Source organism: Eutrigla gurnardus, assembly GCF_963514095.1.
Source record: "Eutrigla gurnardus genome assembly, chromosome: 14".
Classification (NCBI taxonomy): domain Eukaryota; kingdom Metazoa; phylum Chordata; class Actinopteri; order Perciformes; family Triglidae; genus Eutrigla; species Eutrigla gurnardus.
The window spans coordinates 6,664,099-6,677,863 of NC_139937.1; the positions used below are offsets into that span (position 1 = coordinate 6,664,099).

The following is a 13,765-nucleotide window of genomic DNA, read 5'->3' on the forward strand; positions in this document are numbered from 1 at the left end:
TGCATAACATTTTCTCTGAATCTCAATTAAAGGATCGTGGTCTGTGTTCACTTTTCTTCCTCACTTCCTTTTTTTTTGTTTGTTCGAAGTCATGCTGAAACAGGAAGACACCAAGCAATTTCACAGAAATGCGAAGATCTAATACCTCTTGACGAAGAACAACAAAGCCTTCCAACTTCTTCTCGACACCTGTCACAGTGAGTATTTACTTGCATGGCACTTTAATGCCAGAGCTTTGTGGCGTGTAGGCTACCAGATGTGAGGGATACAGCTGCACCACTAAGATCACTACAAGGTTTCAAGGTTATGTTGGTTAACCTCAAATTCTTTCTTGGATCAGATGAAGCTGCGATGCCTGATTGGTATCACTCTCATATTGAGCCTGGCCTCTAATTCAAAAGGTGAGATGCACATTGAGTCAGTGTGTTTGTTTTTATATTTCATCTCATGAAGTATTATTCATTAATTTTAATGTGGTTTTTAACACAGGCAAAGAATGGAACATTACCATCGATAGGAATCGAATTTCTGCAACACAGGGTTCAAACGTGACCATAGGGTGTAAGTTCGTCGTTCCACCAGAACAGGAAACTGAAAAGGTTCAAGTTTTCTGGAAAAAGCAAGGAGCGAGAAGCAACTTCAATACCTTTGACAACGACAAGAATGCGTTTGTTTTTCACCCGAATGAGACTTTTGTGCTTGAGAAGTACAGGGGAAAGACCAAGCTCATTGGGAATATTGTCAAAGGAGACTGCTCCCTTAAGATCTTTGACATCATGGAAAACGAAGCAAATATCTACCTGAGAGTTCTCGCAAAGGCGGACAACTACAGTTTCACAGCAAACTTTGTCTCCATTTCTGTGTTTGGTAAGTATTTCAGTAAAACATTTTAATTATGATTAAAGTGAATTTTGATGCAGGGAATCTGATTTAAATCAATCAATTTTAACAAAGGGAAATTAAATGAATAATTGTTTTCTCCCACAGGCCCAGGTGAAACACCAGTCAGTGTTATGCCAGGTATATACAGTCAGTTTTTATTACTAATATTATTTATTATATTCATATAATTCATGGAATTGGTTTCTGTTTTCCTCAAATTTCTATTAGGCTGTATTTTATTTCTGCAATAATTATATCAGAAAAATGTCAAATTTAATTATAATGAAAACGACTTTGTTTTTTTAGATATTATAATACAACCACTAACCACCAGTGAAACAGGTACCTGTTGCTTCTCAGTTTCACATTTCTCACATTTAATGTGTCAAAATCTGTCATTCAGTGTCTTTATCGATATAATCACTGTTCAGGTGTAGGATTGTCCACCAATATGCCCCAGGAGAAGACATCGACAACGATGTATATGGCCATCTTTGTACCAATTTCTGCACTTCTGATCATCATTTTTGTTGCTGGAATTGTTTGTTGCATGAGACAACGAAGGTAACTTTACTTTTTAACTTGTTTGTAATTGCCGTGTTTGTTTCATTATGGACCCTTGTGTGTTTAAGCATTCGTGGACATTATAAAGTCCCCCCGTCGCTCAAAAATGTATTTTGTTTGCTTCATTTTGAGTTTAAGGTATGTGCATATGATTTTGTGACCTCGCATCTAGTTTGGAATCCAAGGATTTAATGTGGAAAAGAAGGAATATATGTCATTTAAATGAATTGTGATGATGTATTTGAACTGTTTGTAGAAAACCCATATCATATCACAAGAGGCTGATATCTTTTAAACTGTTCACAGGTCACAATCCCCTACCAGGGAGGCTTCTGGATATTATGCTAATTTTAGCCGAGCAAACCAAGTGACAAGGTTGGTTTCATGATACAGCCGTGTTACCAAATGAGAATTCAGATGCTCTTCTCAGCTCTGTGCAATACAGGAAGTTAATTTCAACACGTTATTCCACCAGATATGCAAATGTGAATTGCAGGCATAATGTTCTCCTGTTTCTCACATTAGAAACCAAACGGGTATCACCAAAGAAGCATCTTACAAAAAAACAGAGAACAAGGAATGTCCTGAACCGAAGTTCACTGAGGGACCCGTCTACATCAACTTAGAGGTACAATTCCCTTACTCAGTTTTAATATACGAAGAAGATAGCCAAAAACCTCAGGCCAACATGTAACCGAACTTCTGTCTTTGCAGGCCCCTCCAGGTCAGATGGATCAACGTATGGATCACACAGACCATATATATGGAAATGTGGATTATACAAAATAGCTTAAAAATAGCTGCATCTAACAAATGTATTTGGAATCTGAATTTATTTTATGCTTTTTCTGTATACTACATTGTTTTGCTCAGTTTCATATTTATGTGTGAAGATGGTTTTCTCATCACACGGAAGAATTTGCTGCGTCTTCTAAGGGATTTTATCAGATAACGACTACAAGCCATTTAGAAAAAAACAACAAACAGGATATATAACATTCCTACATTAGTCTTATTTATTTACTGGCTCATCGTTGCAGAAATTGTGAGAGATGGTTTGTAAAATATATGAACATGAACCCAATCTGATGGAGCGAAATAGATGAAGAACGGCCACAGATATGACCACAAAAAAACTACAAAGAGACAACAAAAAAAACTACAAAGACAAAGCAGCTGGGTTGTTTGTAATTGTTTGGTGTCTCTTTCAGCCCAGGTGTCTTTCTCCTATATGTAGGAGAGATGGGGACATTATTCAAGTCTGTGTCATCGAAGAGCGAATGTTTGTGAATGTGTTAGATTAGATCCAGACGGCAGGACAAGGTCGCAACTAGCCATCAGTATAGTATCAGTCTGTCCTCGTTGTGTGTGAATGTGTGAATGCTGACATGTAACGTAAAGCACTGAGTGGTTGCAAGACTGGAAAAGCGCTATAATTGCAGGTCGTCAAAACCATGAGTGACCTGATGTTGATATTTTAATGCTACGTATGATCTTTCCCTAACCGTAACCAACCATTAAGGTCGAGACAAAATGTCCCTGGTCACAACTATTAAACAATATGAGCACAGACTCAGACTCAGTCTAACAGTGTTCCAATGTAGCTGGTGAGAATAAAAAAGGCGTGATGGTAAACCTGTTCAAATATAAGAAAACTTACATCCATCCATCCATCCATTGTCTACCACTTATCCTGTATTCAGTTTTGGTTGTTTTTGAGTGTTTATGTGTTGCAGTATCGTGAACACTGAAGCCATATCTGTCAGCCTGCCAGTGTTAGTGTGTGATTCAGGAAAAGATGTCCAGCATTTAGCACATCTGTTTTCTTTGCAGCGACTGGCTTTCTGTTTTCTGTAATGTCTCCACTGAATCGTCTCTGTTTAACATCCTGAACAACTTCAATTGACACATTTCAGGTTTAGTGACATGACACATTGGGTTCTTTCGAGTCTTTCTCAATGTGTTTGCCAATTCATTTCCTGGTGCCGGACCTGAAACTTCTGTTTTCAGTCTCCCAATAAGAGCTGGCTTTATAACTTGTAATGATGTTTGATTTTAAGAACTGTCCCGAACAATAAAGGGTTAAAGTGCTGATCAACATCGTCTACTCTTCTTCCACTGCAAAGTGTGTATAAAAAATGTACAACTCTGTAACCTGCTAAATTACACAGGTGAATTGTGTTCAGTGGAGGACATTTGCAACCAAGACTCCAGTAACACAGTAACACCCTTTTACAAATACAGAACATTTCTTCTTTGTGAGGTTTGCCTTATTGAACTTGCCGTCACATGACTACATATTTAGGAATGGAAATCAATGTTGATTCATCCAAAAGAATATGCGGTTATATTTCCCTTAAAAACAGAGACCGAAAAGCTTAAGTTACATGTGGTAATGTTACAAATAACTCCATCATCTCACTACAGAATCTATTTATTGCACAATGGCTTGGCTGTCGTTTGTTGACCTGAGGGCCTTTAGTTTAGAAAAGAAAATGTCTGTGTTGACAACATGTGATGGTCTTTAAAACGCTACATTCCTTTGTTGATTCATCTTTTTTGTTTATCTCGTGTTTTGTCCATGCAGTGAGACATTACTGGTCCTGTGGCATTTCTTTCTGTCTGTATTTGTTGGTGAAAAACATAAAATAGAGGACAAATAGCGAGAAAGTAATCACATATTGCAACACTATTCCTCTTCCAGGCTTCTGCTGCATCTGTTTTTCACAGGTTTAAACAGGGCGGTGTTTGGTGTTTCTGCTTTTAAAATGTGTCATCTTCACTTCAGTGCTCTTATCAGCTAAGATGGTGACCAGCTTCTCAGTTGCCTTCCTGTCAATTGACAAATAATGATTTTACGCCACACATGAGCACACACAGAATACTTTCACTTTGACTTTTGTTTTAGTCGACTGACTAGTGAATCAAATCTGTGAGGGCGCACGTGTTCATACATTAAAAGTAAAAGTACAGCCAGTCAATGAATATGGCATTAAAATGATTCTTCTTCCAAATTTTTGACATTTTGATACATATGTTCAGTGCATGTGTGTTGTGCTGTGATGGGACAAAGCACAGAGCTACAGTGTTATTCAGCCGGAAGCCGGCATGTCAAAACATGATTTTATCTGTCACATGGAAAAAGCAAGCATGCCTGCTAAAGAGGAAATTCAAGAAAAAAGGTGTTACTTGTGCAGCGTGTGTTCTTATTAGGTGACTGATACTGTATAAAAATTAACACTTAACATATCATTTAAAAATGACAATATTTAATGGTGATTTTTCACAATACATGTTCCTGCTGATCAGACAAGCAGTGAGGGAAAAGTTATTTAAAAAAAACAAATCTAAACATGTGAATTACAGGAAACAGAAAAAATAACACTTATGTCGTATATACAGAAGATAACATATCAATATTCTTTTACACCTTTCGTGACCCGCATCAGATGATCAGCATGCAGAGAGCCTGCTGCTGCTCCTCCTCCAATTCAGCAATGTCACACATTGGCATATATGGCATCATCCAAGTCATTCTGTAAGAAACAACATTAACTCGCTCTCTTCTCACATGCAAGGAAATAATAGGTGGAAGAAGAAAACTCTACATACCTCCATGTTGCCATAGACATGGTCGTTGGTATAAAAGCTGGAGCAATGTACATCATCATAGCTTTTGTTCCTGGTGACAGGATGCAGAACACAATCATGCTTGGGTTTTTAACCAAATTTACCACATTAACACACACAGGGCTGTTTTAGCTTCCATGCCATTTTACATCTTGAGGATTTTCTTGAGTGATTGAAACCTTTTTGTAGCAGCATACTTGGGGAACTCCATATCTTTGTCTGCCTTTGCGGCGCTGATGTGAGGTATTACATCCTCAGATCTCTTCCTGCTGGGAGAATAATGGTTTTTAATTAAGGAACTGAAAACAACTATTGAGAACTTTCGCCATCAGTGAAACCCAACAATGCAAGCTGCAAAGTGGAAACACGTGAGCTGACCTATTGCTCCGATGTGGCTATGATAAAACATATTTCTACTTTACATTAACAAATACCTCTTTATGCATGATATGAATGTTATATTATGAATATTTCTTTCAGGTGGTGTCAAGTGTATTTAAAAAAAATGTATATACTTTTTAAATGTCTTATTGCACAAAACATAGTATGAGGAGAAACACAATGATAGTAATGCTTAGTTTAAATGACAAGAAGCATTATCTATAGCAACTTACCATTTTTTAACAACTTTCATTGTTACTAAAAGCATCACCAATATCCCGCCTGCTCCAGAAGCAATGACAATATAAAGATTCTGCATCTTTGCTGTCAAAATGGAAACAATCTAGTGTCATTTGTCTCTTTCTCAACATAAAATAAATGGCTTTATACCTCAGGTGTATCATGCATTTCTGGAAATTAAAAATAAACATCCTTACTGTTCACAGGTAAAGAGAGTGTGAGGTTGGCATGACCCAGTGTGTTGTTCGCCAGACAGTAGACAACCTGAAAAGATCCAAGCTCTGCATGCAGAGTCCCGATGGAAATGGAGCCATGTTTCTCTACCTTGATGTTTGGCAGGACTCTGTCCGGAAGCACAAACTGGACCATGCTGGCGGGCCTGGACTCTGCAATGCACACACACTTTATCATAGCCACCTCTGAGGAGCAGGAAGAGACCGCCTTAATCTCGGGGGCATCTGTAAGCACAAGAATATGGGTTTGATTGGTTTGTTTTAATGAAAAGTCTCTGCTTTCATCCATCCATCCATCCATTGTCTACCGCTTATCCTGTATTCAGGGTTGCGGGGGGGCTGGAGCCGATCCCAGCTGTCATTGGGCGAAGGCAGGGTACACCCTGGACAGGTCACCAGTCTATGTCTCTGGTTTCATGTTACACTTATTTAATTGTTTACTTACATAACACATTGAGCTGCACAAGGTTTGATTTGCCTTCTCCGATTGTATTGGTGGCAGTACAGTACAGCGCCCCCGTGTGTCTGGAGACATTAGTCAGCGTGTAGACATTTCCTAGATGTAGTTGAGCACCAGTTTCGTTATGCCACTGATAGCTGCTGGCAGGAGGGTTGGCATCACAGGAGCATCTCAGCTGCATGGCTTCTCCCTCCTTTACATCCGACTTGTGCTCAACTCTCACATTCACTGGGGCGTCTGTGGAAACATACAATTAACCATTCATGATTGTCTGCAATCAATCCAACAACATTGACTCAAAACCACAAGTGTCAAGCTCCTTCTAGTGCTCTTTGGCACTAGAAAAAAAGTCAGGGTGTCACCAAAGTTTATCATCTGGGGACCACGATTGACTGTACAAAATGGCATGGTTGGAGCCGACCCTAGGCAGTGAACACCCTGGACTGTCACTGGGCTGACCCAAAAAGACTTTAGAGAAAGACACAGAGAGACAGACAATCATTCACACTCATTTACACAACATTAATTAAAGGTTGAGCAGGTCATTCAATTCAGAAACACTTTGTGTTATATTCCTTGAAATCCTCATACCATACCGGTAGAAAATTAATTTTCTGACATAAAAAACCCACTCGTTTGGCGTTCTGTTGGCGTTGTGGGGGAGCGGCTTTGAACAGAGTTCTGAACGAAGGGGGCGGTTTGGCGATGCGCTACAAGTCAGTGTCTGTGGTGTTTCCAAATGACCTACTCTGCCTTTAAGAGTCATCAATGAACCTATTCTGCATGACTTTGGACTTTGGGAGGAACCCACACTAATACAGGGAGCACTTTGTTACCCTGGTTGGGAAAATAATGTGCTATTGTAGCATCACTTTACAGTGTTTAAAGCTGCAGCTGCTTACGTTTGACTTTGAGGTCCCTGTGTGCTTTGTGGTGCTGCCCTCCATTGTACGTTACGGTGCACTGCAAAGGCTTGTTGTGATCAGCGCTGGTGGGGTGAAAGTGCAGAATAGAAGTCGCTGTCCACTGGCCATTATCCAGCTGCTGTGACTGGACATGCTGCTGTCCAGGGTGACTCCAGGTGAAGACAGGGGGAGAGGCGGGGCAGGAGTGAGACACAGAGCAGGACGCAGACACAGTTTGGCCCTCCACTACCTCCTCTTTCACAGAGAAATGGATGGGATTCAGTTCACCTGTAACAAATAAGGGAGAGCACTTTGTCTACTGGGCTGTTTTAAATGATATATCTTTTGAAAGATCTGGCCTCACTTGATTTTATATTAAGACATTTTGGAAGCACTCAACGAAGATTAAAAAAAAACTGAATCTTGAAAATCCCAAATCATGTCAAATTACAAGGTTAACAAAAGGTTATAAGGTTAACAAAAGACAACACATGAAATGACTATTAGAACATGTTAGGGAGGACTGTATGGTAAAGGTACAGCTTAGAAAGAAAGATATGTCCTGTTATTAAGGTGGTATTGATGCTATGTGCTGTTGGGATGTTGCTATGTTATATGTTGTATGTGTTACCCCCATTCAGTTGTGGTTAAAAATATAACAATGCTACAGTGGGAACTGTACTGTAAACTCAAATTCACACCATACTTTCATCACAAATCCATAGGTTTCCAGTCTAAATTCAAGTTTGAGTACTATGTGGGTACAGAATTCAACATATGGGGGACTCTTTTAAAAGGGTTCAATGTCTAAAGAAACAAAACTGTTGTTTTTTGATCCAACAAGTTAAAATAGCACAAATAAGGAAGTGGGAATCGGACAGTTGTTGATAATTGAAACCTAAACTGCCTCTGTAACAGTTGGCAGTAAGTCACCAGCATGAGGAAAAGCAACCATATGACTGTTTTTCAAGGTTCACTGATTGCAAAACTGTAATTAGAAAGAGACTTTTTAGGAAATTAACTGTGCTCTCACAGAAGTCTAGTGAGACTTGTTCATTCTGCTTACTTGTCGTTGCAATGGTGACTTTGTTCCCTAGGTAAGAAAACTTCTCGTAGCCTGCGATTTCAATCCTGAAATAAAAAGGCCCGTGGTCATTTTGTTGAAGGGGTTCAATCTTCAGTGAACAGCTCTTCTGCCTGACGTCTCCCAGCAGCTCTGTCCGATTCCGATACTGCTGCATCACTCTTGACTCGTCTGGGTGATAGATGTACTCATGTGCATCATAGGCCCACATCCCAGTGAACTGAGTGACCTGCTTGTTTGGATCTGGGTAATTAAACGAGCAGGGAATCACCACACAGGATCCTGAGAGACCTTTAACCGTGGATGGAACATTAATTGTCCAAGATGAGACTTCGGTTTGAGTAACTATAATAGAGGGAAACAGGATGAAATGAAAGTAAACATGAGGGATTTGCATGAAAAATACAAATTGATCTGACTAATCGGATTAAATTCTTGGTATGAAAAAAAAAAGATAATGAGACATCAAAAAGACAAGAAGACTAATTAATTGTATTTCTTGTAAATAGTAGATTCTAGCTGGATATTTCAGTGTAGAGAATGTACCATACCTTTAAAGCAAAGACACACAAAAATCAGAGGCCATTTGAAAGAATCCATCTTGACCTCTCGGGGTCCAGCCTGCAAATAAAGTCACAATCATTTCCAGGCTTGGTCTGGTGAGAGATGACTTGTTGAGTTTCCATTCCACTTTTTGATTCAGCATACACTAGGTCAGACATATATTGGGGAAGTCTATTGCATGAATCATCATCATTACTTCATTTTTATACCATGTTTTGTGTTCTAAACTATCATCACCTGACTTATGTTTACCATTTTTAATCTTATCTCTGTTCTGCATCGGAGATTGCAACCCTTGGCTTTTTCTCACACAAGGTGTGCCCTCCTGCTGCTCTCACTTCCTTCTCTGGATATTTGATTTATTTTAGTATTCATGACTTCTCCTATTTTATTTCTGTGATGCATATTCCCCATGTCATGGAGCTTCAGCTCCTTGAGCTCATTACCACTGACTAACAACCCCTGTGACATGTTTCTTGATAGAGAGAGGTAAATAAACATACTTTAATAATCCCAAATTGGAAAAATATTATGACAGCAGCCTGCTATCCACAAAACAGTAAATACACAGTAACAAGAGATATACAGTATATCTACAGTGTACACAATATCCAGAATATATCAGAATATACTATAAATATACCAGACTCTATATACTATACATTAGACATACTGTAAGTGTGCATATCTGTTGGTGATTTTTATTTTCAATCCTTATTTAAACTTATAGATATGTAAATATTGGGGTCATATGCAGCATTGTGACCCCACTGACTATGAGTACTTTAAATAATGTTTATGGTACATCCGTTAGTGTGAGCCCACTCTGAATTCAATGAAAGAAATTACCTTTAAGAAGCAGTTATTATTGAAACAGTGAGGCTGTAAAATGACTTCATTATGTAACATAACAGTGAGAGTGTCTGTCATTAACATCATTGTTAATGACAATTCTATAGTGCCATCCTAAAAATGTATTACAGTTTATTATTGAGGCTGGGTGTGAATTTGTCTTCTCTTTCAGCTGAATGACAACAATAATAATCAAATAAAAAAAATAAAAAAAACTCAGTAAACCAAGAAGCTAAAACAGAATCAGCTGTAAAGTTTAATGTATTTGTCCAAACAAGCTTTGTGTGAGTTACAAGAGATTTGCTTCAGAGAAATTACTTGAAAACAACGTGCTAACAACAAATCAGTGTTGTACAAAGATGAAACATCTTCCTAACCTGATCAGTGCTGATTGAAGGCAATGACATATCAACTCCTTGGAAAAAGAGGTTACAAATGATATCTCCCTCCTTTTTTGTATTATTTATAATTTATTAAGCACATTTTCTAACAGAAACAAATGCGTTTACATTACCTTTCACTGTGTGTTTCACAGATGCAGAGATGTTTATTCCTTTGCTCAGTTCGGCCTACAGACACAACATGATGTCACACACGTGATACTTACTGAATCTAAAACTAAACAATTCTTATCACGCACCCAATCGGTTCGACAAGATCACACATCCTGTGTGTTTCCCTTAACAAAGAACGGCACATATGTTGACTTTCAATTTCCACTTAAATGTCACATCCTGTTCATAGGTTCACACCTCCTTGTGGTGAGAACTGTCCATCTTTGAATGATCTGTCAAATTTACGCTCATTACAGGGGCCGCTTGCGGTTCCCCTTAAAATATCACACAGGAACTTCTTTCTGCTCATTGTAGATGTATTTGTCCACAGTGTATTCAGCCATTCATGGACCTTGATCTCCAACAAAAGCGGGGTTCAGCATCTCGCCCCCGTTTGGGTAAAAGCTGCTGCACTCTTGGAGAGCTAGATCATCGTAGTTGATTCTGCGAGTGAGGTGGAACTTCCTCACAGATAGCCTCTGCTTTGCTTTCACTCCCCAGAGAGCCTCTTCGCGTTGTGTCAAGAAGTCCTCCAGTTGGACTGTGTCCTCTTTCTGGCGCCTCCAGGACACTCTCCCGGGAGAAGGAGTGATGAAGCTGGTGGACGCTGAGTTACCCATGACAGGAAATGTGCTTGAATTGGAAAATCTGTGAATCGGAAAAACAGAAAAAGTACCAAATGAAAATGACACATCAAATAAAAAATGAACTGAAGAATCCACACACATTGGGTTTTTGTTTTCCCCGCTCCAGCGTTGAATGAGAGGTGATGAGGCAGCTCCATTTTAAAGACAGTCCTGCAGGGCAGATTCAAGGCCTGATTTCATCATAGTTGCATCTTTCTGGATTAGATTAAACACTGCAGTAACAATACACATTAATCACTGCTGATGAATGGATCTTGCATCAGTTTGCATTAGTCAGCCAAGTGGGTTAAGCAAACAATCACTGTGAAAATCCTTCCTTCATCAGTTTGTACGTTTATTTTAAGCAGAGATCTTTATGTTCAGTGTTATTTGATTTATTTTGTTTAAGGTTACATCTCCGTTGGTGTATACTATAAAGTAGGCTGTATATTAAGTGTTTAAAATTGAGTACATGATTTGTGTTGTTGTTGATAATATTCTTCTCCCACATGTCCAGTTTCCCATGAGATGAATCGTGTCACTAACCCCAGCATATGGCTGGAGTGTTTTGAATGTAGGGACTGTATGGAAATTATTGGCCACATAATTTGAGAAGTGTACTCTAATTTAACCCTTAATAGAACAGTGTTTTTCCACAGCAGACACATTGAATGACAGTGAAATTGGTTGTAATTAAACACTGAACCAGGAGCCCGATGCTAGACTCAGACACAGGAGAGTCGGTTTACAGATTGTGTTTAATGTTCCAAAAGTGTTATAGTTCCAGAGAATGATGAATGAATCAGGCTCTAGTGTAAAGTGAGAGCAGACAGAACCAAGCAGGTCGAAGGCAGATCTTCAAAGTGACAATCAAATGGAGCAAAAGACACAATTACCAGGACACAGCAGGGGAGAGACTGGACCTGGAGCACAGTCTAGGACCTGAGACTACGGTCGGCCACAACGTAACATGTACACTGAGGTAAACCGACAATCTGAAGAAGAGCAGCGAGCTTAAATGCAGCGGGGAATCAGCTGAGTTGATGAGACGATTGACTGCAGCTGTGCAGGAACTCCAGAGCCCCGGATGGAAGGAAGCCTCATGGAGATGATTAACGCACAGAAAGGGAGAACAGACAAGAGACTCAAGGAAGTGGAGAAAAAACACCAGACACAAGAGGGCGACAGAGGGCTGATTTTTTTTACATTTAACTACTACATCATCGTAGTTCTGCTTCCAGTTAAGATGCAGAACAAACGGAAGATACAAGCCACCCTGGAGATATCACACTCAATCATACAAACACTCAATTATAATTTTCCCACGGTCCCTTATGATATCTGATCTTCTGATGTCAATGATAGTAGCCTACGTATGAATTTACACATCATCTCATGAACTTCCCAATGTAAAACTAAAATGACTAATTGTGTTACTTGCAAACAGCTCTAATTTAAGATGCAGGTAGTTAAATGCAAAAGTAAGTGCCTGTTTGTCACACAGCGGTGAGGGGTGTCCTGTCTTGGGTTTTCTGTCTTGTGAATTTTATGTTTTATTTTGAAAAGTAACTCTCCTCTCGTTTCAGGTCACTTGCCCTTCCTCATGTGTCTCCAGTCTGACGTCATCCCTAATCCCTGATTGTTCTCACCTGTAGCTACTCCCCTCCCTGATGTCTATATAGTCTGTATAGGCTTGTTTGGAATCAAGCATGCGCATGCATTTGCCTCGCAAAACAAGGCATTCTGGGAAAAAAACGTCACAAATGCTGGTGATAACTTCCCTTTGCGACATGTCACATGACTTTAAAAACTCTCGGGCTGCTTTTCAATAACAGTCTGAGTCGCCCTCGCTCACTTGCCCTCAGCCCTTGCTATGACGTCACACGGAGGCCACTTGGAGGGCGGAGGGAAAGAGGGCGGAGGGGGAGTGAAAGAGGTAAATGGAACACACCTGCCCTCGTTCACTAACAGCCCAGACAATCATGGATCAACCACACGTTGTTGGAGTAGCGCTATACTGCCTATTCCAAATTACACAAAATATGCGGAGACTCATTTCATTGAGACGAAGACACTGCGCTTGATGGCAATACATCGGCTTATATACTTACACTTGTAAACGGTGGGCTCTGCCATAACTCTGCAACAGACAGTCTAATTGCACAATTTAAGAAAATGAATTAAATTGAATTCATTTTCTACTTTCTTCTTTCTTCTTCTTCCTTGGTGGTGAATAGACAGCAGACAATGGTGTTTGAGGTTCATTATCGCCACCGCATGGACATATTTTTCGTGCACCACTGCAATGCATTGTGGGTGATATACAGCTCTGAAGTGGCCATCGTTGTTCACTCGATCACTCAGCCCTCAAGGGTCGATCTCACGGAGTTCACTTCAGCTGTTCAGGGAAATGGAACAGCCCTTAAGATGGCGGCGGGGATTCCCCCGAGGGCAAGTGCTGAGGGCAAGTGAGCGAGGGCGACTCAAACTGTTATTGAAACGCAGCCCAGGTACCTCCCTTCGCATGCTTTTCTCTGCAGATGGTCTGAAATAAGTGCGGACATAAGACACTCCCCTCAACGTTGCCCTAGTTGGTTAGAATTATCACGTGGTATTTCCCACGTGAGAAAATTCCTCAGCCTCCGTCAACAACGGGACTTCAAATGCCTCGGCTCGAGTTCATCAGCGACGAAGAAAGCCAGCGCCACTGGGCAGGCCATATTCTTTGTGCAAAGTCCGTGAAGTTTCCCCTTGCGCGATAGTTTGTGTTATGTATACAATTATTAATAA

The 13,765-nt window shown here is 40.0% G+C and overlaps 2 protein-coding genes across 5 annotated transcripts; one reads left to right on the forward strand and one right to left on the reverse strand.

The window, feature by feature from the left end:
- Positions 1-88: 88 nt before the first annotated feature.
- Positions 89-3,544, forward strand: LOC311024523 (uncharacterized protein). Of its 4 annotated transcripts, none has more exons than XM_084026955.1 (9): positions 89-197; positions 341-401; positions 490-867; positions 988-1,020; positions 1,189-1,224; positions 1,314-1,446; positions 1,753-1,821; positions 1,972-2,074; positions 2,161-3,544. In XM_084026955.1, exons 2-9 carry the CDS (start codon positions 341-343, stop codon positions 2,233-2,235), a joined length of 888 nt encoding a protein of 295 aa, XP_083883081.1. In that variant the 5' UTR covers positions 89-197; the 3' UTR covers positions 2,236-3,544. The 4 variants fall into 4 exon arrangements, with proteins under 4 accessions (XP_083883081.1, XP_083883082.1, XP_083883083.1 ...); XM_084026956.1 differs by having other exon boundaries at positions 994-1,020; XM_084026957.1 differs by lacking the exon at positions 1,189-1,224 and having other exon boundaries at positions 994-1,020.
- A 1,240-nt stretch (positions 3,545-4,784) lies between these two features.
- On the reverse strand, positions 4,785-10,469 carry LOC311024510 (B-cell receptor CD22). Its single transcript, XM_084026943.1, has 10 exons — positions 10,310-10,469; positions 8,931-9,000; positions 8,362-8,724; positions 7,293-7,583; positions 6,376-6,627; positions 5,895-6,155; positions 5,691-5,781; positions 5,256-5,345; positions 5,059-5,128; positions 4,785-4,982 (listed from the first exon to the last, which is right to left on the reverse strand). The coding sequence occupies exons 2-10, from the start codon at positions 8,977-8,979 to the stop codon at positions 4,947-4,949; spliced, it is 1,503 nt and encodes a 500-aa protein (XP_083883069.1). The 5' UTR covers positions 8,980-9,000; positions 10,310-10,469; the 3' UTR covers positions 4,785-4,946.
- Positions 10,470-13,765: the final 3,296 nt, after the last annotated feature.

Bases quoted from the DNA above. Each gene is read 5' to 3' on its own strand.
- LOC311024510 (XM_084026943.1), bottom strand. From the start codon at position 8,979: ATGGATTCTTTCAAATGGCCTCTGATTTTTGTGTGTCTTTGCTTTAAA. The intron at 8,725-8,930 runs GTATGGTACATT...CCTCTATTATAG, and splicing joins TGTGTGTCTTTGCTTTAAAG to TTACTCAAACCGAAGTCTCA. The intron at 5,346-5,690 runs GTAAGTTGCTAT...TTATTCTCCCAG, and splicing joins ATGAAAGTTGTTAAAAAATG to CAGGAAGAGATCTGAGGATG.
- LOC311024523 (XM_084026955.1), top strand. From the start codon at position 341: ATGAAGCTGCGATGCCTGATTGGTATCACTCTCATATTGAGCCTGGCC. The intron at 402-489 runs GTGAGATGCACA...TTTTTAACACAG, and splicing joins CCTGGCCTCTAATTCAAAAG to GCAAAGAATGGAACATTACC. The intron at 1,822-1,971 runs GTTGGTTTCATG...TTCTCACATTAG, and splicing joins CGAGCAAACCAAGTGACAAG to AAACCAAACGGGTATCACCA.